The following is a 27,404-nucleotide window of genomic DNA, read 5'->3' as shown; positions in this document are numbered from 1 at the left end:
GACTGACCTAAATTTATTAACAACTCCGAAGAAACTAATGACATGAAATTTTATTGGCAGTTTGTGGGCGTGCCCATTATATCGCTTGCTAGTGAATCGCTCAAGTGTGTTTATGCACACGCTAGCGATATCTCCGCCCTCCTCATGACGCTCGCGATAAAATCGCCTAGTGTGTTTATACCTTTAGAGCTGTGGATGCATAGAGAAAATTTAATTTGATTTGTTCATAACTTTATTTCATTGGCCAATGCCGGCAAAAACCAATCAGGCCGATCAGAAAAAAATAATATGAATAATAATAATAATAATAATAGCATGGGAACTCAATAGTACTGATGAATATTGTTTATGATATAAAAATGTTCTAGATATGTGACAGACAAGATCTCTATGTCTAGTGGGCTTTATGTTCTGTTGTAACTATGACAACATCTAGGGGTGCATGTTTGTTCAGCAATAAAGCATCAACATTATATTAGCTTCTAGTCAATAACTAGAATGCTTAATGTAAGCTCTTAGACTTCAGATGTTATATCTTCTCACTTCTTCAGTGATAGTCCATGGGCAGATGTTTGCAGAGACTTTGCAGCTTAGTTGTATGAGTTATCTCCCTTGGCAGGTTACATCTTTAGCTGATGAATTGCTAAAAAAGAAAGAATAAGCTTATTATTGTGGGAGTCAGCATGACGGTTGATATACAGACCCATATGACTCGTATGCCTGTGGAGGAACTCCAACTCCTATCTTTAAAATGTATTCTTTCAAGCCTTAGTTCTGGCAGGCTTACTGATCTTTAACTGTTTGGAGAAGTTATTTCTCTGTATCAGTTAGTCTGTAACAAAATAGCCTTCCAACAAGCTTTATTATGTACAAGCACAAGCCCTGCCATCTAGATCAAAAACTTCATATGAAATCATATTCTAATCAAATCAACCTTTTTCATATGAATGCTATATGTTTGTTTGCTTCATAATATGAATGTGCGCTGGCTATAGCTTTGTTCCATCATTACATTACCATAGTTCTATGTTGATTTCTTTGTTTGCATTGAAGTTATCTCTATGAAAATGCATTTTTGTTTTAATAAACATTCATTTCAAAATTTTACCTTCAAAGCTTTTGATTTTTCTTAAGGTTTTTTGCAAATATGGCTGCTGTTGAATATCTCAATTTTTATTGAATGCCAATATGACCGAATCACTCTCTGCTGTGCCTAGTTGCTAAAAATCACCTCTAAATAGATCAACTAAATTGATGATTCATTTACAGACATCAATTAAATAGACATAGTTTCACTGTGCAAAGTTCAAATGTCAAATACAGAGAGCATGAGAAAATCAATAAGTAAATCAAATGATATCTGTTTTTTAAGGATAAAGTTTGAGAAAAGCTAAGCAGAAGGCAAGTATTTTACTCTGAAAGCTTCTTACGAAAAACCAATCAAGGAGCATAATGTAGAAAGACAAACAGATATATCCTGTAAACACATTGAGTAGATTAAGCTACATGTATGATTAGTTACCATCACTCTGTTGCTGGGTTCTCATCTTCATGTAACTGGTCTCCAGTCTCATCTGTCACCGTAGGAGTCCGCAGGTAAAGTTTTAGCTCTTGAAGCTCCTTTGACATGTTCTTTATAGCTGTTAAGTAGTAATAATGGAATCATGCCTCTGACTGTTTTCTTTATTGTGACACAAATCTGACCTAGTTACTATCCTTGATCAGTATCATACGAGCTCACAAAGATGATTCACTGTTAACCTCTTATTCAAACAAATACACCATCGGGATGAGCTTAACACTTAGGGATATATGTGATAGATGTGTGCTTAGGCTAGACAAGATAAATGTTTACACTGTGAATAGTGATCTGTGATCTCTGTAAATGTCACCCAGCATGATTTGCATCAACCGGAATTACAGCAATCAACAAGGTCTACTAGTACTAGGTTAAAAAAGATTCACAGGCAACTTTTAAGGCTACAGTGATTTGTGTTTAAGAGTTATGATTGTTTAGTGTATTAGTGTTTAGCATGACCCGTTCATTTTACTGGTACTTTGGCTTGTTTAGAAAATTAAAAAAACATACTGGCTGAGGTTTGTTTCTTGGCAATCCTTAGCTGGTCTATAGTGATTTCTATTGGTTTATAGTGCAAGTAATCACTGACACAGACTCGACATATACTTTTCTTAAAATGGAAATTTAAAAATGATAGTAGTACACAGGTTGAACTGATAGACCTTTTACTGTGAAGAAAGATTTTCTAGACAATCAACTGATTTTAAACAGCTTTTATATAATGAAAATAAACATAGTTACCCAGTTGACTGTACAAAAAATTATACAAACTGGAAATTGAATGTTTTGTGTTAATAGTAGGTTTCTTAACAAAAGAATTATAACATAATAAAATTGAAAAGAATAATGTATTACAAACCACTTTAGGCAGAACTATGCCCAAAAATATAAAATATGTTATAAAAAATTGTATTGGCAGCTGTTTGATGATTTAACTTTGTATAAATGACATCTGCGCTGAACTTTTAGTGATTATGGTTTTCTGATTCTAGAAAATTCTTGCAGTGTTTAATAGGTTTTTATGTTCCAACTCTGAAACCATGTACTATGTAACAATGCATATCATGTCTAAGCTAGTTACAGAAGAACTCAGTTACATTTTTTGAATTTTAAAATCATTTTGTATGTAGTATCTGTGTGTTTTACCTTTCTTCTGATGAGCAAACTTTTGTTTCAAGTGATCGTGTTTTTGTCTTAGCTCTAGATGATCTTGTTTCAGCTCTTCATTTGCAACTCTGTGTTCTACAACAGACAAGCGCCTTTGTTATAGAGCTCTCTCAGGACTTCTTGTTAAACTTTTGTGCAGGTTCATTGATAATATATTTTACCTGTTAAAACACTGATTGGAGCTGGGATGCTCATATTCTCAACCGTAATTCCTCTTTTATTGCTAAGACGCAATATTTCATTTTGTTTAGCAGGTGTAACTGAAGTGATTAGATGAAGCACAATGCCAAATTTTTGAAGTTTTCCGGCTGTATGAAAGACTGTATCTCCATTTCTGTCATAAAGTTTTATAAAAATCATCTTTTGGTCCTCTGTCAGATTCTTAAGTAGATAGTCTATAATTTCTACAGAGCTGTAAACTGTATCAGATATATCAGTTTTTGATACAACTGCATGGAGAGGTGTGCAACCTTTCAAGTTACGTAAACTCATAGCATCAGACTTTTGATCTGGAGTCAGTCCTTTAAGAATTGCCTTTAGCCCAATCAAGTCATGTCTGTACGCCGCCGTTATAACTCCTGTAGAGCCTTTACATCCTAGTTCAATCAACTCACGCTGCTTATGTAGTTCCCGCTGTCTGTCTAGGCCCCTTTTGAGGTGAGGCCTTTTCAGAGCCATTACCTTATTGTGGAGATCCTCATTTATCTTTAATCGTCTGGCCTGAAATGCTGCCATGCTGTCATCAGATGAGTAAGGGTCTTCACTACTTTGCGCTGCAGTTGTTGATACTAAAAACTGATATCTTTCATCTGAGCTTGTTTGCTCTAACCTCTGAATAAAAGAAAGGCTCATAGATCTGAATGAGTCAATATATTCCTGCATCAGTACTTCAAGTTCATTGTCACTAGTAGCCATTGCAGCTAGTCCCTCCCTCTCTCTTTCTCTCTCTTGTTCTTTCTCTTTCTTTCTCTCTCTTTGTCTTTCTTTCTCTCTCTTTCTTTTTTTCTCGCTCTCAATCTATCAGCAACTAAAATACACCACAAACTGTAGCCTTATCACCTACAGTGTATACAGAATGAGCCTCTGAAGATCAAGCCATAAACTAGCCGACTGACTTTTAGCACTAAGAAAAATATATACAATGTGAGAATCTCAGGCTAAGCTATAAGGAAGTTGCTATTGCAGTAAACAGCTTACCGAAAATGGCCTGTCAATGAATCAGGATATTGTGACAGGAAACCAACTATAGCTTGCTAGCAGTCAATTGATAATTTAACAGTGTTTTAGTTAAATAAACATATTGAGATAGAAGGAAGTAAATTGTGTAAGAGTTTTGCACACCCTTGAAAAACATGAATCTTGTAGAGGTAGGCAACTCCGTTTAGTGGAGGTAGTCTCACTGCTAACTCACAATGTAGTCTCTGCTATACAAGCTGATATGAGCCCCCACCCATGTATAGCACATAACTAAGCCTGATCAATAGGATTGGGTCAACTTTTTTAACACGGTAAGAAGACGACTCCTATGCTGAGCTCAACACTGAAATTAATCAATAAAACAAAGTTCATCCAATGGTAGGCCGTAGATGATTTCAGAACAAAACTGATGCTTGTCTTTACCTATCGATGCCGGGTTCCAAAAACTAGCCAATAAATCGACCTTGCTGTTAGAATGGGACACAAATTATTGATGCGCGCAGGGCCTGGAGTAAACTATATAGTACATGTACAAGGGATATCTGGCTACTGTCAATCAGGCCTCATATATGTCATAAAAAACTGTACCAGCAGTTATAAGATATGCATAATATGCATATCTTATATACATATTATGTATACCATGTTATGAAAAATAAGCTCTCTTTTCTTAACCAATGAATGGTATAAAATATTATAAATATTATGTAATATAATGTGACATAAGATAACATAATATAAAGTATTTTATTATTGCTGATATAACTGCATGTTCAGTCACAAGATATTCTGCTTGGATACAATCCAATAATTGTATCCCTAATCATCTGAAGCATGGGCACATATGTTACACGGTTTCTATTTTGATAAGAAGGCCTACAACATCGAGTGAACTCATCTATCTTTGTCTCATAATTAACTCTGCAAAAAAGCCTGAGTAGCTAACTTGAAGGTTCCATAGGCACACTAAATCTCAGAATCGAAAAAGAACCTCGTTCAGCTTTGTCTCCCAAACAACCAAAATTCTTTTGTCTTCACAACTTCTGTTCGTTATTAGAAAATTATCACTTTCACCAATATTCTTCATATAATTTTAGTAATCTTCAGGGCTCACAAAGTCACGAGAATAGATAGGAAGGAGTTACACCTATTTGTATTTTTTATTCTTGCACTTTGCTTCATTGCGTCTGACTTTGAAAAGGCTCCTTGAATGTCTTGAGACAGATTTTACATGCAATATTTATAATTGTTGATGATTGATTTTGGCTTCCTTTGACCAGAATGTTTAGATTTGTTTTAACTGAAGTTAATCATAAATTTTAACTTTTGCAGCTAAACCATCATGATATTGGTCATTTAATTTCTTCACCTCTCTAATCTTTTTAAAAGCTTTGGATTCAATCTTGTTCTCACATTGAAAAAAATTCACCAAAAGGTCAGTCCTGCTATCCCTGTCAAGCACAAATAAGTATCTATTTAACAGAACTTTGGTTCATCTCTTGTGCTCAATATTGTTTCTTCCCTATTGGCCAAAAAGTTGAAATATCAGTAAACTTCAAGCCAAAACTAGAACATTCTAACAGGGAATAATAGGTACCATCGACCATGATAATACTCACGGGCGCTAAGCAGCGAAGCTAACTAATTTGGAGCCGAAATAATTTGTAGCCAAATGATTGGCACTAATGCATCCTTACTCAGATTCAATCTACTCAGCCCCTAACAACTGTGCAATCTATCCTACGTGCAGAGTTGTCTGCTTTTTATTATGAATATCAGTAAAATTGGTAATTATCAAGCTTTCCTTCATTTTTAAATTAAAAACCATGTCATCGTTGGATGTTTTAGAAGCTGTTTCTCAAAAGCCAAGTTGTAGTTTTCAGCAACTCAAAACTAAGTATTTTTGAATCTAATAACAGAAATAGATATTTTGAAATTATCTGTTGAATCAGAATTATGATAGTGTGAAAAGTGGAAACCCTAAAAACTTCAGATCTGAGTTCTCATTTTAGTAGGCTTCCAATGAGCGCGTGAAGGTTATTGGCAAAAAACACATTCCATAAAATTTCTATTTGAATCCCATCTTTATTTGAATCCCATCTTTATTTGACGCCACTATAAAAAAAGAGGTGAAAAATACTGCAAAACTCTTTAATTGGTCCTTATCTGTATTAGACCGATATTTACAAATCCATAATAAAAAGTGAAAAGTAGAAAAGTGTCCACAAAATAGTACTACTACTGACTTGATTACATCAATAACAACTAATACTTTCTTTGTCATTGTAGTAGTTTCCACGGTTTTAGTCACAATGTACCTATAAAGATCAATCATCACAATCACCAGAACATCATCATCATCATCATAATCACTAGAAGAATCATCATCATAAGGTCGTTTGCAACCTGATAATAAAGATTGAAGCGCTATGATGAACAATGAGACCATTCTTCAGGAACACCATATGATGAAATATCCGCCATGGCTATGGCGGATCAAAGTACGTTTTCTGACTTCAAGGCTTTAGGGTTTTTCGTAAAACTTTTGAAGTGACACCATCAAAATAACTGATAACTATATCTGGCTATTATCTTATACTTGTTCCTTGTTCACCCCAGTCTGATACTTCAATATATGTGAAAAATAGTTCAGCAAAAATGCTGAGGCCGACAGCATTAATCTCGTTCCACCCAGAGGAAGGTGCAAAATATAGGCGACATTAGCACTGCTTCCTAGAAAAAGGTTAAATTTATTTTCCCAGAATTCTAACAAGCTAAACAAAAAAATACAGTGCCATCATTTATTTGAATGTCACCTCTAATAATATGCCACTATAGGGAAAAGATTGAAAAATGCAATGCCATAGCATTCAAATAGAGGTTTTACAGTATACATCGTATCCGCCATTAATTTCTCAATAAGTTGTTATAAATATTGTAAGTTGCATTAACCCTGTTTAAATTATGAAGATGGCCAGAAAATGGCAAATCAGTGAGCCAGAACAAAGTTGCAGTGTGAGTTAAAACTTAACAAAGTAAATGCCTTTCTCTGAGTTTTACAACGGCTGCCTTTATCACAAATGACATCGCAAAATGTACCAGCAGGGGACAACAACTCTAATGCAATCTCAGACTTAGTAGTAATAAATCATGAGTGCAAATGCACACCGTAGCCTTAGGTTGCACTGTAGCCTCAGCTTTGTATAAAGAAAATTATATAAAGCAAGTTAGAGTCCTATGCAATGTGATCTTAAATTTTGAGACAGATATCTTACACTTCAGACAGATGGAAGGATGGAAAGACACATGAGCGCAGGTCTTATTATAGTAAAGACTTAATGTACTTAGCAGATATTGAGAACACAGCAGTATAAAATATCAAAACAGCACATATCTAGTATGAACATGAAAAAATAGCACCAGGAGTTAGTATTGGATCAATAATGTATTTATTATGCTACTAAGAAGTGAACTAGTAAATTGGTTTAGAGTCGTCTTATTTTAACGCCAGTATTAAAATGGTGAAAGTCGATGATTTTCTAGCAAGGCCTTTGAATTAAGTTCTGCAAAATCCAGTACTTTAATTGCGCTGTTAAACATATGATTTCCTATATAATAAGGTCTCCTTTGACCCTCACTTCTTTTGTTAAATTATTATTTTTTGTTTTTATTAAATTTTTATTATCATTTAGACTCAATATTTTGTCTTTGAAAGGCGCACTAAATAATTGTGTTTTAAGTTAACGATCACTGTACTAATTTACATATTAGTGAAATAAATTTACAGTCCATCACATGTGACATAGTACCATATCAAGAGAAAACCTTGTAGCATATCCTTTACTATATTTAACTAAGTAATAAACCAATTGCCTCTAAATAATATTAGAACAATAGAACTAGAATTAGAATTAGAATGATGACTACACTCTCATTATACTAGCGAGATAATAGCTAAAAGCACATCTGTTGTGGTATTGCAGTACCTTGTAAGATCATGAGTTCAGACCTTACAAGGAACGACAACTCCATAGAGAAAATTAGGAAGTCATGGATGACCCACCAGCTGACAATGAAGACAGTGTTGCTAGCTTTAACTCTACTACTGATACCACTGATGTCATGAGTGGTAATATTGAACTTTCAGACATTCTCTCTGCTGAGAAAAAGTCAAAGATAGATAAGAAACATCATCCAATTAATTTATCTATTTTCTATTTTGATTAAAAAACAAATAGATATTTGCTTCTATTTTGAACAACCATTAATTTACGTATAAATAACAATAATATTTTCCATGAAAATGTGTTGTTGGCTACTAAACTGGTTTATTTGGCTCAATTAAGATATCAATAATGACTTCTCACTGCTGGTACTTTACAGCCTGACATAACTATAAGTTAAATGTTGGCTTGCACCAAAATTCACATTACAGTTATTTGGTATCAAAAGATTCACCATGTCTTACCCTGTTGTGTTGTAAGTGCCAAGTATGTGGAAATGTGATTACAAGCTCTTAAAAGCTCAAAAACGAAAAGCGGCCGTAGATTGGAATCTCTTTATTTCGATGACGCAACCACGAAATTTGGTTTTCGTCTTGTCACGTATGTTCTCACGTGAATAGAAAGGCCAATACAAAGCTCAATATAAAAATTATCGTAGCACTAGTTTATGACAAACACATCGAGTTTTACCGAAGACTCCGTATCAAATATAGATGCTCGCTACTTTACAGTTTTTTTTCGGCATTATTCAATCGTCAAGTCGTTCTCTGATCATGTGACCCAATACTTCGCAAATAATTTTTGCAGCACTTTTCGATTATCACAGGTGACCAACAGGCTCGTCATGATAATCAGACAATGATATGTACACCCTCGAGCTAAGGTTAAAAAGTTTAACGATTTTTTACAGTAAGTTATAAGATATCAGTGCTAAAAGTGACAGCATTACAATGATGATAAAACAGGCGCGTAAGAACAATAGACACAGTTTTATTGAATGCGTGGAGTATATTTGTGAAAATATTTTGACGAATAAGGCTGCATAAAAGTGTAAACAAAAACCATCTCTCACAACTACATCACATTTGAGCCATTTTGGAAAGAGAATCCAAACTACGGCGGTCTCATGTGGCTGCGGTTTTCTGTTCGTTTTTGAGCTTTTAAGAGCCTGTAATCACCTTTCCACATATTTGCACCTACAACACAACAGAGTAAAACATGGTGAATATTTTCATATCAAATAACTGTAATGTGAATTTTGTTGCAAGTCAACCTTTAAGAAAAAGTTAAAGTAAGTTAGAACAGAGCGCTGACTCTAAAGAGACCGCTTTTAAAGCCTTTTATAACAAAGTGCACAATATTAAAGCGTTTAAAAATGCACACACATATACATGTATACATATACATACATATATATACATGTATATATATATATATATATATATATACAGTCAAACATGGATAACTCGCCCACGGATAGCTCGAACACATGGTTAATTCGAACGGTTTCTTTGGTCCGTTCCCACGTAATGATAAATTGCTATATATAACTTGAACTCAACGCTGTTAATTCGAACTGTTTTTTGCCCAACGGCTACTGAAACGGTTGTTATCGCTTTAGAAAATCACTTTATTCAAAGCCATAGAGGTAAACCTCATCTTTTCGTAATTCATAATCGTCGTTATTACCACCATCGGCAAAATATTTTTGTCAACGACTTTTCTAAAGGTTTGGTGAAATTTGATTTATACTGCTATACGATGAATAGCACGGGCTAGCCGGGTCACGCGTGCAAGGATTTTCGCCACGCACATACAAAACAAAAATCGCATGTTTTTTTTGTTTTGTATGTGCGTGGCGAAAATCCTTGAGTGCGTGGCGTAACCTAGCTAGCCCGTGATGAATAGTTTTCTGACGTTGATTCCATGTTGAATCAACGTTGGAATATTGAATGTTTAAAGATGTAGTTGCGTCAAAATTTAAGTTGATCTTAAAAGAAAGCATTTTTTTTCTCTATCAGTTGATATGTTGTTTGTTGTGTTACGCGATCGCATTGCCAAGATATTTGAAGATTAAAACCGAAAAAATCTGATCGCCGTAAAAACGCTCAGGCCACAAAAACGTGCTCAGCCTCGCCAAAAATGATGTCACGCGTTTGGCAACCTGTCTCTACCTCTCGTATTCACATCGGCTATTTGCGATAAAAGTCTAGTCTAACGCGGCTCTATTGGCATATATCTTATTTTGTATTTGCTCATGTTGGCTAGAATAAAATTTTAAATCCTGCTACAGATGCATTATTATGAATGTTTCAAAGGCCTCAAATAACGAAAATTGAAAATTTGTTCTACTCACTTTCTCCAAATGTTGTTTAAACATTTGGGTACCGACTACCAATTCTACCGGTCTACGGTAATTCTGTCAAGTCACTTTATGTAGAACGCGGTCTTTGTATCAGCAGTTATGCAGCTACCCATACAAACGATATACAGCCTCCCATAAGCCCCGCCCACATTATGTCGCCTATTACATATTGCCTACGTACTAGTTTCTTACTAGTAGCAATGATATACAGCTGTATACATTGCTGTATATCATTGCTAGTAGTATTCTTACCGAATACTAGATTAGTGAAATAAGCAAGCCACCTCTTTGAAAAGAATATAGACAGGGATAGAGTTTTAAGGATGAGAAGTCTGCTGCAAACTGGATTTGAACTCACATTCTCCAGTTCTGCGGACACCCATATACCATATCCGATTCACTACAATATTCTGCAAATCATGTTTTGCATTATCTTCAACAATATTATTTTATTATATAATTTTTACAAGCAAAAATATTTTCATCTCGGCATAAAGCTTTTATTAAAAATATTCATCAAGTCGTGGCCACTCACATAGTATTAGCTGATACAATAAGACAAATTCATCTACTGCAACAAACTCAAACAAAACATCATCCAGCACGCATTCAATTCTCGCTTTCTCCTTTATGGCAGTTTCCACACTGACAAAGCTTCTTCGGCTGGTGGGACGACATAAACATTCTGTAATCAGTAAAACAAGTAAATGTAAACAAAGTAGATGCAATAAATATGTCATTCATAGATATGTCATTCTAAAGCGTATCTATTGACAGCTTCCAAATTGGGAGTTGAATAGATTGCGAGTGTAATTTTAAAAACGAATAAACATTTAATAAAGGCACAAGTACGCCAAGCCAACGATTCGAAGCTTTGGTTCTGGAAATTAAAGATTTGCAATGATCAATCGATTTTACCCACTTCCTACGAGTGAAAATAATTTTTAATCATGACTCTAATTTACCAAAGAAAATTCGAAAAAAATATTATAGCTAGGTAAAACGGCAGATAAGCTATGAAACGATGATTGGAGATAGCAAAGAATTATCATTTTATTAATTAGTATATGTATTTATGACTATAAAAAATATTACATTTACTAAAGTATAGAAGACTCTAAGTTAATTTACCTCCATTCTGTCTTCTTCTGCAGCAAAACGCTGCTGACGCCTGTCAGCTTTGGCCATAGGCTGTCTACTCTAATATTTTACTTAAAGTTGCTCAAAAAACTCTGAGTAGCGGTCGCTCGAACTTGAAGCCATTTTAAAACTATGTATAACTTAGTAATTGTTGAAACGCGTTGAATCAGAAACGATGAGAATGAATTCTCTATCGAATGAGAATCTTCGAGATCACAGACAACCCGTTTTACGAGTGATAACATTTATTACGGCCTATATAAAAATTTCACGCTCGTGATTGGCTAACGAAGCGACCTCATATTTATCGCTCGTGGTTTTGTTTCAGATAACAAGCTTGTGACGTCACGAAATTGGCACCGGCTGGAACGTGAGCTTTTTAAAAGAGGGCCTCATTCAAACGCATATATCTCTGGACAGGGTTGGTCTACAAAGACAAAAATGGCATCAAATTGTAGCTGATGTTTTAGCCTTTTATGGGTCCTAATTTCATTTTTGACGCAACTACATCTTTAAAACGTCTTAAAAATTGTTGTAATTAAACGTATACGTTGTCTTAGCTACAAAACACTATTCATCGTTTGACCTAAACACAGAATACGTGTGTACATTCAATAAGTATCTATTAAAAAAGCGTGAGTGATATAGAATGTACGTAAAACCTCGTAAAACTTCTAATTGAACTGCCTCGGAATGTTGCTCTTAACAAATCCCAGGTAAAGTAAGGTAATCTTTGCATAAACTTCAAGAAAAAACGGCAAAATTGATCGTGGGTAAACCCCCAAAAGAAAAAAATGTCTTTTCTTTTGAGCATTTCAACAACGATCAAGTTTTGCCAATGTCAATCTAAAAAACGTCCTGGCAATAACATCACCTCAAACAATGAACCAATATCAAGTGATAGAAAAATCTCTATACTTTTTGATAAAAAAGTTTTAAACTTTACATTAGAAGCATTTAATTCGAAACAAGCCATTTGTGCTTTTCATTTATATTATAGTTTGTATATGTACATGTATCTACTAATAAATAAGTAAATACATGGACTTGTGACAGTGCTCTGATAACTTGAACGCTCTGATAATTCGAACACTTTTGCTCGGTCCCGTGAAGTTCGAGTTATCCATGTTTGACTGTATATATATATATATATATATATATATATATATATATATATATATATATATATATATATATTATATATATATTATTATATTATATATATATATTATATATATATTATATATATTATATATATATATAAACTTTTTACATGTATACATATATATACATGTACATATATATATGTATATATATATATACTATATACATACACATATACATATATACATATATATTGAAATGCATATCTGCATCTACCTCACATCCAACTTTTTATGATTCTTACGTTTGAAAAACAACAAAAATCCCTACAAGCATGTTGCACATATTTAAATACAAGTGCGGTTAGCTGCAACTTAACTGATTGCTGGTTAGTGTACTGCTGCTAAATAGAACTATTTTTCTATATGAGATCAAATAATTAATTAGTAAAAGCTAGGCCATACCGTTTAATATTGAAGTGATATAATAAAATTTGATGTAAATGTTTGTTAACCAACAGTGTAAACAGGTATCATAAATCTTTTTAAAAAGTTATCATGAACTAACTGACTGCTAGTAGCAAAAACTGCTGTTTGCATAGCCGCCAATATACATGTAATAATGCTTCTCGCAAACTGAAAGTGAAAGTTTTGAAAACCTTATGAAGACATTCTTTAAAAGCAGGCCTTGAGCTAATGCATAACTGCAGAACACGACAAACATAAATTTAGCATCAGCAGCCGATCTTGTGCAAAACTGAAATAACATTGAAATACCACAGTTGAAAGTCTTGTGCCAAAAAATAGCAAATCTACATATCGCATGCTAATTGTGTTATTTTTGCTTTGCTTTTTAAAAAAGTAACTGCTTTGATGACAAATTTTCTGCCATCAAAAAGCTAGCAATTTTATATGCCAGAACATAGTGGTGCAGAATAAGACTAACCATTCTAATTGATACTGCGCAATGCTTGTTTCACTGAAACAAAAGAACACAACATTCGCTGTATATATCAATTTCATGCTATCTTATTACATCTTATATATTGCTATCATGTTACATCTTATATACTGCTATCGTGTTACATCTTATATACTGCTATCATGTCACATCTTATATACTGCTATCATGTTATATCTTATATACTGCTATCATGTTACATCTTGTATATTGCTATCACGTTACATCTTATATACTACTATCATGTTACATCTTATATATTGCTATCATGTAACATCCTATATACTGCTATCATGTCACATCTTATATACTGCTATCGTGTTACATCTTATATACTGCTATCATGTCACATCTTATATATTGCTATCATGTTACATCTTATATATTGCTATCATGTTATATCTTAAATACTGCTATCATGTTACATCTTATATACTGCTACCATGCTACATCTTATATACTACTATCATGTTACATCTTATATATTGCTATCATGTTGCATCTTGTATATTGCTATCATGTTACATCTTATACACTGCTATCATGTTACATCTTATATACTGCTATCATGTTACATCTTATATATTGCTATCATGTTACATCTTATATACTGCTATCATGTTACATCTTATATACTGCTATCATGTTACATCTTATATACTGCTATCATGTTACATCTTATATACTGCTATCATGTTACATCTTATATATTGCTATCATGTTGCATCTTGTATATTGCTATCATGTTACATCTGATATACTGCTATCATGTTACATCTTATATACTGCTATTGTGTTACATCTTATATACTGCTATCATGTTACATCTTATATATTGCTATCATGTTACAGGATGTATGCTTTTATCATGTTACATCTTGTAGGTTGCTGTGATGCTACATTTTATAAGCAGCTATAATGTTACTCTCATGCGCTGTTGTTTTATCATCTCGATTGCGCACGTTTTATTAAATTAACAAACAAATTTGTTCTTATTTGAAATCAGTTTAATAAATCATTACCACACTATAAAAATGTAAGACAACATATTTTACTCTTCAGCTAATTCAAAAATGAAAATTTTTTTAACAAGACCAGCAAAACCACATCAAAGACCATTCTGTGACACTTCATCAGTGCTCAAACTGTCATAGAGTACAGAACAATTTATGGGAAACAAATCCACTTTGGAAACAGCATTAACCACAATCATTAGCATAAATTTCAAGTTTTGATTAATTTACAAGGAAAACATATTATAAGAGGTTTGCCAAGATTGAAAACAGGAGCAAAACTCTTTAAGCAAGTTTGTAACAAACATGAAAAATTTAGGCATATAAAAATTTTAAATACCACCTTTTAATACATTCTGAATAGCTAGTATATGTTGGTGAAAATACATATAATGATCAAGACTTGAAGTTACATCAATGTCATACTGCTAATAAACTAAGAGTCTAAGAGCTAAACCAGCAACAATCCATCATATTACAATTGTTATATATTCAGTTTTAAATATAAAGTTTGAAAGTTAAATTAAGCAAAATGCTCTGTAATATAGATACCTGTGTGACGTAATAGAGTTATATTTTAGCTTAAAAGGTAGGATAACCAAAAAACTATATTGAAGCTCATAAATGACAATGGAAAGATTACTCTTGAGTATATGTCAGCTTTGTCTGAGAGTTCCATCTTAGATTTACCACCTAAAACATAAAACATAGGATTTTTCAGCTGACATTTGTTTTGACTTTATTAAACCTAACTTTAAAATTATAAAAATGCTAGGCATCGCACTGCTAACAAAAAAGGCTTTTGGACAGAAAATTTATTTCGATTAACACATACAACGTTAACCATTCTAATTTTTAAGTGAAGGTGTCTGTTTATACCTCTATACATGCTATGAGTTTAATTAGGTTTTTGCTATATAGATATAATACATATAATTATAGTCCTCTGGAAACGTCTTGGCATGTGTTTTCTTCTAGTAGTTCAGTCGCGCTGGATGAAGCATGGAGCATACATATTTTAAACCAATTGCCATAAAAAGTAGCAGGTGTATTAGGGGTGTACACAATTGTTCCATAGTATGGCAAGGGGAAGTTTTGATGGTAAAGTGAGATTGAACAAAAACCTGAAGCTACTTATTACAATTTTAGTGCAAAGCTTTCTTTTAGATGCCATAACTTTATCACTATAACTGACCATTTGAACAACAGAAGAACAAGCACTTGCATTTTTATATATAGATAGTAGCTAACTAAATAAATATATTTGATTAAACTTAGCAGTTGCACAATTCTTTACAAAAAGTTTGATTATATTGAAGCCTTGAAATATTAAATGTTATATTCTAAGACTTGTTAATATTATTATTAAATTTATAATGAAAAAATTAAATCTTTTGATAAATTTTGAATTTTAAAACCTAAAATAATCTCTCGCAACTCTTATTTTAGCTTTATTGAACAGAAAGTTATTTTACACATGTTTAAGCTATAAAATATGTACAAAATCAAAACTTAGATAACTAGTATCTCAAAAATATTTATGAAATGATTTTCTCAGATCACTGATAAACAACAAAACATACTTTTATGTTGTGATAGCTCTACTGAAAATGTTTTAAGCAATTCATCATCTTTAGGTATGACAACTCACCATTAGGGCAAATTGATGCGTTCTCTATTTTTCATGAGCATAGAAAACGAACTCCCAGCTTAAACACGCAGAGTTTGTGATGGACATAATATTAGAACAGTAAGTGTTGGATATTGAGCCATAAAAAGAAGAGAGGAACTCACTCATTCGTCCTCTCTCAACAGACTCATCAACATTACAGCAGTTGCTAAAAGCCTTAGATCCCATTTCAGATTTGAAGTTATCTTCAGTCACTTTTTGGCTCTAAAACATTTTTGACAAGTTGAATAAAAAGGCATCCTGTGTAGGAATATGAAAAAACAAAAACATAAAACAAGGTAATAAAAATTATGCTTTAGTGAGATTTTATTGTGTATCAACAACTTAACAATTAATTTAGTGGCATGACAGAACTTGATGCAGAATTTGCTCGTCGGGTTTCAGTAAAGTGATTCGTTGATAGTTCTTGTTAGTTAGGAGTTTGTCTGTTAAGATAACTGTTTTTCTGACCATTTATACAGTTTTCAAAACCAGACTAGTCTCTAAAATTCTAATTGCCTTAGATTTCTTTTGAGATGATTAAACGAAACTACGAAAAATTCAGCAATGTCTAAAATACTAACAATAATAGCTTCTGGTAACAAAGACAAAATGGATTATAACTGAACTTAAACAAAATTTTGTAATATTTATCAGAAAGTGCTGATGTTTTTTATTATTTCCTCATATTTTTTCATGTTTGAGGTGATCTGATTGCCAAAATGTTTGAAAAATTAAAATCCATAAAATTGATTGCGAAGAAGAATATTCGTGCAAAATGACATCATTAATTGCCGTTCAAGTTGAAGAGTTTCGCGACTTTATCCTGCCGGTCTTTTTGAACCTTTAGACATTATAATTGAACTTTTATTTAATTTGAACGCTTAAATTGAGATCAGGTTTTATTGATTTTAATCTTGAAAAATTCTGTCAATTAGATCATCTCAAACAATAATTAAAAAGTACCGATACTTTCTGATAAGATCTACTCCTAATTTTGTGTAAGTTTGTTTTTAGGTGAAATTTAATTGGAGCTTTTTGATATCATATGCTTGCTATATATTGAGCAAATGAAAACTGTTGAACATGCAATGTCATATTATGCCTCTCCCTATAAACAGGTTGATAGAAGGTAATAATTGAAACAAGAATGCAATGCGCTAATTTTTAAAATATGAATGCCTCCATTTTCATCTGTTTAATCTTTAAAGCCTGCTGTTAGATAATTTAAACATATATAATAAAGATAAATTTAACTTAATAAAACTGCAAAAATAAACTGAAGATTTTTGAGGCTGAAAATTTGGCAGTTTGTTGAAATTGGAAAATTTTAACTAAATATACTCTTGATTTTTGATAAATACGAGAAGCAGAAAAGTTTGCAATTAATTACTGCTTCTTTAAATAGACTGGTCAATGATACTGAATGATTATAGATTGCTTATACATATTCAAAGAATAGTTTTAAAGCTAGCATGTAAACTTGGCTTTGCCATAAACGGTGTCAGTAAAGTTGAAGGCCAAATTTTTTATATATCACATTTATTTCCTGCAAATTTTGTCGATTTCAATAACAAATTTGAGTAGATATGATCAAAGATTTTAAGGTTTTGCGATAGTCTTTAGAAACCAAAGCCTTAAACCTTTTTTCATCAGGTTAATGATGAAGCGATGTTGTTCTATATTAATTCACGTAAGTTGTATACTTACATATAGCCTGTATGTATTTGTAGGCACATTCAATCAATAGATACGAAAAGCCAATAATCGATGAACATATATTATAAGCTTGTCCAAGTAGCCTAAATTCGTAAATCTCCAATCATACTTACAAGTGGCTATAATTTACCTGCTATACAAAGTACAAATTCCTTTAGGTTTACCATTAAACACATTAAAATAAGAAAACAACATGAATCAGTGATGCAATAAGTTGACTTTGTTTTGTGTTAGTCACTCAACTATTATGACTATCATAAACATACATTTACTTGATAAAGCAAGTTCTTTCTGCGTCTTGTATTTTCTTGGCTGATCAACTTATTAACCAGGGCGTATTCTAGAAAACCTGCGAACACAAATGCTAAACATCCTGTTAGCCAGACATCTACCAATTTGATGTAGCTAACTTTGGGAAGTTGAGACAAGGTTGAGTTTATCTGCAAAAGGAAAATCACAATTGCTACAGTTACTAACATTTTTTTGAACTGTTTTATACAACTAATAGCAAAAATCTATCATAAGCATATAAATACTTTTATCATGCTTACCACGATTTGTCGTATTTAAAGTTTTCATCAGGTAGAAGGTCTTCGAATATATATCTAGTACATGTATTTATGTATGTGCGTATGTATGTACATACGTGCATATGTGCGTATGTACATACATACATATGCATGTACATACGTAAGTACATACGTATGTGTGTAAATAAATAAGTATGTATGTATATATGCATGTATGTACGTAAATATGTATGTATGTACATACATACGTATGTACATACATACGTACATATGTACGTACATACGTATGTACGTACATACGTATGTACGTACGTACATACGTACATACATACGTACGTATGTACATACGTACGTACATACGTACATACGTACATACGCACGTACGTACATACATACGTACGTACATACATACGTACATACATATGTATGTACGTACATATGTACGTATGTACATACGTACATACATACGTACGTACATACATACATACGTACGTACATACGTATGTACATACATATGTACGTGTGTATGTATGTACGTACATACGTACGTACATATGTATGTACATATACATGTTTGTATGTATGTATGTATGTGTGTATGCATGTATGTATGTATGTATGTATGTATGTATGTATGTATGTATGTATGTATGTATGTATGTATGTATGTATGTATGTATGTATGTATGTATGTATGTATGTATGTATGTATGTATGCATGTACGGATGTACATATGTATGTGTGTACATACGTACGTATGTTTGTACATATGTATGTACGTACGCATGTATGTATGTATGTGTGGATGTATGTATGTATGCTTGTATTTATGTATGAATGTATGTATGTATGCATGTATGCATGTATGTATGTATCTATGTATGTATGTATGTATGTATGTGTGGATGTATGTATGTATGCATGTATTTATGTATGAATGTATGTGTGTATGTATGCATGTATGCATGCATGTATGTATGTATGTATGTATGCATGCATGCATGCATGTATGTATGTATGTATGTATGTATGTATGTATGTATGTATGTATGTATGTATGCATGCATGTATGTACGTATGTACGTATGTACGTATGTACGTATGTACGTATGTATGTATGTTTGTATGTGCGTATGTACGTATGCATGTATGTATGCATGCATGTATGCATGTATGTATGTATGTATGTTTGTATGCATGTATGTATGTGTGTATGTATGCATGCACGTATGTATCTATGTATGTATGCATGTACGTATGCATGCACTTATTTATGCACATGTGTATGCACACATGTATGTATGTATGCACATATGTATGCAAATATGTATGCATGTATGTATGCACATATGTATGCACACATGTATGCACGTATGTATGTATGTACATATGTACGTATGTATGTACATATGTATGTACATATGTATGTATGTACATATGTAGGTACATATGTATGTATGTATGTACATATGTATGTACATATGTATGTATGTAATCACATATGTAAGTATGTACGTGTATACATATGTGTATACATATACACATATGTATACACATACATATGTGTATATGTATATGTATACATATGTGTATACATATACACATACATATACACATACATATGTGTATATGTATGTGTATATAACAATATATCAATGCATCACTTTTTATTGACATTGGTAATAATCAACAAAATTATGTTTTTTGGTCTTTGTCAAAATAAAGAGAAAAAGAAAAATGAAAAGACAGAAACCAGGAACTGTTGAGTGAGTTGAATAGAAGTTTTTTTAAGGTTGGTAATCTAATAGTAATGTGAAGGAGTCGGGATAAGAAATGGTAAGATGTAGCAACAAAAATTTTACAAACTGTAACATACGATGGTGGATGTAGTTTGTTGGTATCACTAAATAGAAAACCATGTTATATCTAATAAAACTTTGAGGTTGATTAAGACAACCTGACAAGCGTGACTCAGTTTTTTGAAAAAAAACATTCTGACGAGAGGCTCACTTCTTTAATTCTCTAACAACCTTTATATTTTGAGTGTTTTTTTATGATCAATGGTAAACACGAATACATTTTTGCACATTCAGACATTTTAACAAGTGATGACAGGTGTCATAAAATGGCTTGCTTAAACAATTAAAGTCACTAGTATAAACCTCAACTCATCATGTTATTAAAAGCTAACATTGAACAGAATTTTGTTTGATTTAACATTATTTAAAAAAATAGAGAAAGAGTGAAGCGCTTGTTGAACTTTAAACTTTTACAATAGTGTACAGAAAACATTTAAATTATCATGTATTGTTTTTACTTTTGGTATCTTCGATAACTTTCTTTTTCTACATACCTCTTTTTCTTTATCAAAGTTTTCGTTTCTAAAGCTTTGTGGTAATTAACAATATTTTTTTACACTTTGCTAATAAAATGAAATTTCAAAAGGAGAGTTTAAACTGAATTACAAAGAAGGCTACAGGATTGGACTTATTTTATTAGCTACGACTGGTACTTTTAGTTTTTGCATTCAAGTTCAAAATATTTTAAATGCCTTAAGCTAAACATAAATACATCACCTGGTGAATTTTGTTAACACTTCATTTAATAAATATTTAGTATTAGATGACTTTTAAGGATTCTGTCAGCAGACGAGATGGTTACTCTCTTGTAGACACCCTCTTATTAGAAGATCTGTTTTGTGGTATAGAATGATGTAAAATGCCTTTGTTGTATTTTTAGTTTACCTAGTAAAATTTTTTAAAAGCTTCAGGAGCACAAAAAACTGAGCCTGTAGTAAAATTTCCGGTTTTCAATCAGATAAGTTTTAGCTTAAATTTAACAGTAGAGCTTTTGCCACTAAGCTACATGTATCTGTCAAAAGGTTGAATATTCTGTCAAATCCCTTAGTAAACGGAGACTAAGTAAAACTAATTTATAGATATGTAGATCAAAGCTTATAAATATAATTGATATGATATCTGTATAGGTAAATGCTGATAGGTATATTACCTGAGTCTCCATGGATAGAATAGGAAGTATAGTTAGGGACACACGAGCGGGAGTGCTTGACTTGTCTATCCAAAAGGATACCCAACTAAGGATGACTATAAGAGTAGAAGGCAGAAAGAAGGACATGATATGATAGTTGATTCGTCTTTTCAGCTCAAATGTAAGAGAGATGGAGCTGAAATTTCCTATAAATCAAATTATTTAGTTAGTAGTGTTATATAATGTTTGAGCATACTTTAAAAAACTTTATACATGCCATGTGAAATCTACAAATGTTTAAAAATGAACACCCAGAGTTCTTATGTTTCAACAATTAAACATATTGAACAATAATAGTTTTTAGCTAAGTGTTTTTGAATAATGCTCGTTGCCATTTTAGGAGAGTAATGCCAGCATGACCTTTTCATGCTTACTGTGAAACACAAATAGTGAAACTTTCTTGAGTGGGCAAGCTTTGATGTTTCAGGTCTTGCTGAGTCAAGTTTGAGTGAAACAATCTGTTAACATAGTGTTAAACAGGCCCAATTACAAGAATTGCTTGAAGTTTGATAGCTACATATCTCAAGGGATGTTTTTTGTACACCTTATGTCCTGTTTTAGCAATTAAAGTCACACAATGAAAAATCCAGACGATTTGATCTCAAAACCTCCTGTTCACAAGGCAACAAGCTTATCTATTAAGCTACATGGGATACAACAGTTTCATTGGGCAGATAGTCATTAACTGGGTTAAAATAGGTAAAGGGACTCCCTGCAACGCCACTAAATCTTGCTATCATGGCTCTTATTAGTAAGTTACCAATTTGTATACTAGCTTACTCAAATTAGCCAACAGCAACTACATTTCCTGCCACTGTTTATAAGCTGATTTTAATACCGGTGCAACACTGGGAATTCGGCTAGTACATGTGTATATGTATATTTTTTAAAATCAGCACACCGAATGTGGTTTGGCCAAGTAGTTGCAACAATCAACAAAAGGGAGTTGCAGAAAGCGCGTTATTGGAAACGGCTAAGATGTTTTGGGAAGTGTTCAAACTTATATGTCTCATGTAGGAGACCCGAGTTTGAGTTGAAATTACTATCAACTTTGGTTCACCAATGTGAAAAACAAATATGTATATATATATATATATATATATATATATATATATATAGATATAATGCTTGTAATAACTTAAATATATATGAATTTATTAACAAAAGCTGCTAGCTGGAAAGCCAATAATCCGTCATTACACCCAAGATTGTCAAAGATGTCACATCTTAGTTTAAAATTGTATTTTATGTTGTTATCTGATTAATTTAATTTGGCTTTATAAAATAACTGTGTTCAAAAACTAATAAGATTTACTAAAAAGATTTCTAGCAAAGTAGCTCGGTTGTCAATAGAGTTTCTCACCAGTAGTTTCATAATAAGATGTGTAGTTTGTCAACTCTACCGAAGTGATGATGTGCTCTGGAAGCTCTATCTGTTCATTGATCTCTACAGCTAAACCAACATCTGTATTCCAATGAAACTGAAGCTCTTTTGTTGAATGACCGTCTAGATATAGACACAAAAAAGAGATAAAGATGTTTAGAAATTGTGCACCGGTATCAACGTTGCCTAGAGAACTAATCTCTTTATAAATTGAAGTCTGAAAAATATGTAAATGTTTACTATTTGATTCATTTAATACTGAAATAGAGGTTTTAAAATGTTAACAAAAAAAGTGAAAAAAGGATTTTATCAATAAATCGCAGCTTAAGTCAGTTTAGAGAGTCTAATTTCTTATGCAGTTTTATTATTTCAACGTATCCTAGGCTTAGAGACTAGCCAAATACCTCACTTTATGATAATGTGCAGAAAAAGACAATGGTTCAACAAATATCATTGCCTCTCTTAGCAGCTAGTAAGAGACACCGAATCAATGTGCTTTACATAATGCTCAAAGTGTGTTCTATTGTTTGTTAAAGGTTATGTAACCGTATTAAAATTCCTGAGACAATTTTCAATCAAATGGTTTAATTTAACTGCAATTGAAATTTCTTTTAAAAAAGTTAATAAATAAAACATTTCAATAGCAAACAAATATGCAAATTAATTCAGATTAAGTTACATCGAGTATTCTCATCACTTAATCTATCACTGAACCTACGCATTGCCTCACTTGCACTTGCGCTCATGTGTCCGTAAGGTGAATTGACAATAGAGAATCTTTTCACTAATTACCTTATTACTGTAATTTATATATAATTGAAATTTACACTATTTCCTTTATCCATTGCTTTAATGGTTTGTGTAAATATAATTCTGACTGGTTTTTGAGCTTCAGACTGAGTTGAACAAAATAGTTATCATTTGTTTCAACATTTTATTTTGTTTTGCAACATTTTTTTAAAGAAAGTTTGCTCCAAATTGTGATAATTTTAGCTTATGCTCTGAATATCAGAAATAGATGATTTTTGATGTCAAAGCTTGTTTGTATAAACTCCTTTGCCAGACTTTCACATTTTACTTTCACATTTTACTGATCGTTCCAGCTATTATTGTCAAAATACTCATTCTTCTCATGGGTAGTTTTGTCTTTTTTTATACAAGTTCTTATCTCAGCTATGCCCAAGAGTTTCTTCACCTCCAACATTTTCAATCAGATAGTCATAGGTGGGTGTTTAGAAGGCTGATAGTCGTAGGTGGGTGTTTAGAAGGCTGATAGTCGTAGGTGGGTGTTTAGAAGGCTGATAGTCGTAGGTGGGTGTTTAGAAGGCTGATAGTTGTGGGTGGATGTTTAGAAGGCTGATAGTCGTAGGTGGGTGTTTTGAAGGCTGATAGTCGTAGGTGGGTGTTTAGAAGGCTAATAGTCGTGGGTGGGTGTTTAGAAGGCTGATAGTCGTGGGTGGGTGTTTAGAAGGCTGATAGTCGTAGGTGGATGTTTAGAAGGCTGATAGTCGTAGGTGGGTGTTTAGAAGGCTGATAGTCGTAGGTGGGTGTTTAGAAGGCTGATAGTCGTAGGTGGATGTTTAGAAGGCTGATAGTCGTAGGTGGGTGATTAGAAGGCTGATAGTCATAGGTGGGTGTTTAGAAGGCTGATAGTTGTGGGTGGATGTTTAGAAGGCTGATAGTCGTAGGTGGGTGTTTTGAAGGCTGATAGTCGTAGGTGGGTGTTTAGAAGGCTAATAGTCGTGGGTGGGTGTTTAGAAGGCTGATAGTCGTAGGTGGATGTTTAGAAGGCTGATAGCCGTAGGTGGGTGTTTAGAAGGCTGATAGTCGTAGGTGGGTGTTTAGAAGGCTGATAGTCGTAGGTGGATGTTTAGAAGGCTGATAGTCGTAGGTGGGTGTTTAGAAGGCTGATAGTCGTAGGTGGGTGTTTAGAAGGCTGATAGTCGTAGGTGGGTGTTTAGAAGGCTGATAGTCATAGGTGGGTGTTTAGAAGGCTGATAGTCGTAGGTGGGTGTTTAGAAGGCTAATAGTCGTGGGTGGGTGTTTAGAAGGCTGATAGTCGTAGGTGGGTGTTTAGAAGGCTGATAGTCATAGGTGGGTGTTTAGAAGGCTGATAGTCGTAGGTGGGTGTTTAGATGGCTGATAGTCGTGGGTGGGTGTTTAGAAGGCTGATAGTCGTAGGTGGGTGATTAGAAGGCTGATAGTCATAGGTGGGTGTTTAGAAGGCTGATAGTTGTGGGTGGATGTTTAGAAGGCTGATAGTCATAGGTGGGTGTTTAGAAGGCTGATAGTCGTAGGTGGGTGTTTAGAAGGCTAATAGTCGTGGGTGGGTGTTTAGAAGGCTGATAGTCGTAGGTGGATGTTTAGAAGGCTGATAGTCGTAGGTGGGTGTTTAGAAGGCTGATAGTCGTAGGTGGGTGTTTAGAAGGCTGATAGTCGTAGGTGGGTGTTTAGAAGGCTGATAGTCATAGGTGGGTGTTTAGAAGGCTGATAGTCGTAGGTGGGTGTTTAGAAGGCTAATAGTCGTGGGTGGGCGTTTAGAAGGCTGATAGTCGTAGGTGGGTGTTTAGAAGGCTGATAGTCATAGGTGGGTGTTTAGAAGGCTGATAGTCGTAGGTGGGTGTTTAGAAGGCTGATAGTCGTGGGTGGGCATTTAGGCTGGTTATGAGGAACTTGACAATAAAAAGTTTTAGTCATCCAGAAAAAGACACGGAGCATTTATGCGGGAACTTTTGATGGAATCACCCTAAAAATGTAGAAATGCATAGGATTTACGCAGGCTAGCAGACATAGGCCTACATGCACAAACACAAACACGTACACACAATGAGAAAATAAGATTTATTAATCTTAAATAAAGAACGGCACAAAAGCTTAATTGTCAATAAATATTATATAAGCTTGTATTAAATGACAATAGATGATTATAACTAAAATATTGAACACCTTTCATCTGTGGAGAGTTCAATCTTCGATACTAAAGTTGACTTTTTCATGACAAGATAAAACTTCCAAATATGTTGAGGGAAAATAAACAAGCCCTATGTCCAACTTACAGCTTTCAAAGACCATGCTGCAATGTTGCACATCAAAAGGGTACTGGGAAAGGGGCATAGAGCAGGCTACAGTCGCTGTGACTCTGAGGCTATAGACTAGCTGCCCGTCACCATCCAACCTCAAGAAGGCATTCAGAGTTGTGACCTTCGACTTCTCAGATGTCTTATCATTTTTGATGAAGAGGTCAGGTACCCAGACATCATGCAGCTTGCTAGTGATTAGGACTCCATTGCTATTAGTCAAATTATGATTTTCTAGCCTTAGATCTTTCCATCTTTGTCTGAGGTACATAGTCACTCGATAGTCCTATGTTATAAACGAGAGAGCTTACTAGCAAGTAAAAGAACTAATGCCTCAAGATTCTTATTTTAGTCTACTGACCAATGCTATCAATAATAAAGCTAAATGTATTCAACACCAACCAAAACATCACTTTCTTGTAAACAGTTAGCCAATTTCAAAGATCTAACTTCATCTCAAAAAGGAAGCAACAAAACTTATAGCTTCCCAATCACACCACCCTTCTTTAATAATGATTTTTTATAAAACCTTCCTGTGGTTTGATCGCCCCAAAATTTTAAGTTTCGTTGCTTTGGCCCAACAAATAAATTTTTGTTAAAAGATTTTGTTTTAAGTGTAGATGGAAAATTGTCTAAGTGTGAACAAGAATTTAATAGAAACATCCTGCTGTTGTTTAACTGCTTAGAAAACAACCGATGATTCGATTGAAATCAAAGACAGCTGGTTGGAAAGCTAAAGTCATCTGCATGCTGAATCATAGACAAGTTTTACTGTTTCCGATGAAGAATATGTGGGAATTTGATGAAATGTGGGTTCATGCTCAATCAATAACAAGTAATTTTACAGAGTTTAAAGTTTTTGTAAATTTTAAAAATTTGAAATTTTTTCAGTTTTTGGAAAATATTTTAAGGTTTAAAATCTTAAAAATATTGATATTAGTTTAACATTCAAGAATATTCCATATGACATGTTTTGATTCAACAAATCATTTAGTATTGAATATTTTGCTTTTAACCAGCTGGCAGCCTGGCACTAGCTCGATAATCCAACATGTGCTCTACCTATAGCAGTGAGAGCATACGTTATGGTGTCACTGTTGGCATTATATATTATTATACTAGTTCACTCACCATATTTATTTCATTGATTTCACTTAGACTCAGTACATAAACATCTACTCCAATAGAAACCGGACTATTACCTACAAGTACCAAAATATCAGTAGGTCGTTGTCACGAGTAAAGACGCTTAAAGCTGGTTTTATGAGATATTAAGTCTATTAAGTCTTTTAGAATATGGCTAAATTGCATTCAATACCAAAATTGTACATGTAGGTACTGATTTGTGTACTTAGGTTATTGCGTAAAGCAAAGCATGTAACCTTAATGCAAACTTGTTAAATTAGAGCTGACATCAAATATATTGACATCCAACACCATTTAGCAT

At 33.3% G+C, this 27,404-nt stretch overlaps 1 protein-coding gene across 2 annotated transcripts; it reads right to left on the bottom strand.

Annotated features, from left to right (window-relative positions):
• Positions 1–223: 223 nt before the first annotated feature.
• Positions 224–3,791, bottom strand: LOC137404298 (uncharacterized). 2 transcript variants are annotated; one of them, XM_068090487.1, is made up of 4 exons: positions 2,908–3,791; positions 2,726–2,821; positions 1,523–1,640; positions 224–643 (listed from the first exon to the last, which is right to left on the bottom strand). In XM_068090487.1, the coding sequence occupies exons 1-3, from the start codon at positions 3,659–3,661 to the stop codon at positions 1,525–1,527; spliced, it is 966 nt and encodes a 321-aa protein (XP_067946588.1). In that variant the 5' UTR covers positions 3,662–3,791; the 3' UTR covers positions 224–643; positions 1,523–1,524. The 2 variants fall into 2 exon arrangements, with proteins under 2 accessions (XP_067946588.1, XP_067946589.1); XM_068090488.1 differs by lacking the exons at positions 224–643; positions 1,523–1,640 and adding an exon at positions 2,370–2,498.
• Positions 3,792–27,404: the final 23,613 nt, after the last annotated feature.

This window comes from Watersipora subatra, chromosome 9 (genome assembly GCF_963576615.1).
Source record: "Watersipora subatra chromosome 9, tzWatSuba1.1, whole genome shotgun sequence".
NCBI lineage: Eukaryota > Metazoa > Bryozoa > Gymnolaemata > Cheilostomatida > Watersiporidae > Watersipora > Watersipora subatra.
Note: the sequence above shows the minus strand (reverse complement) of the source record. Positions and strands in the feature narration are given on the sequence as shown.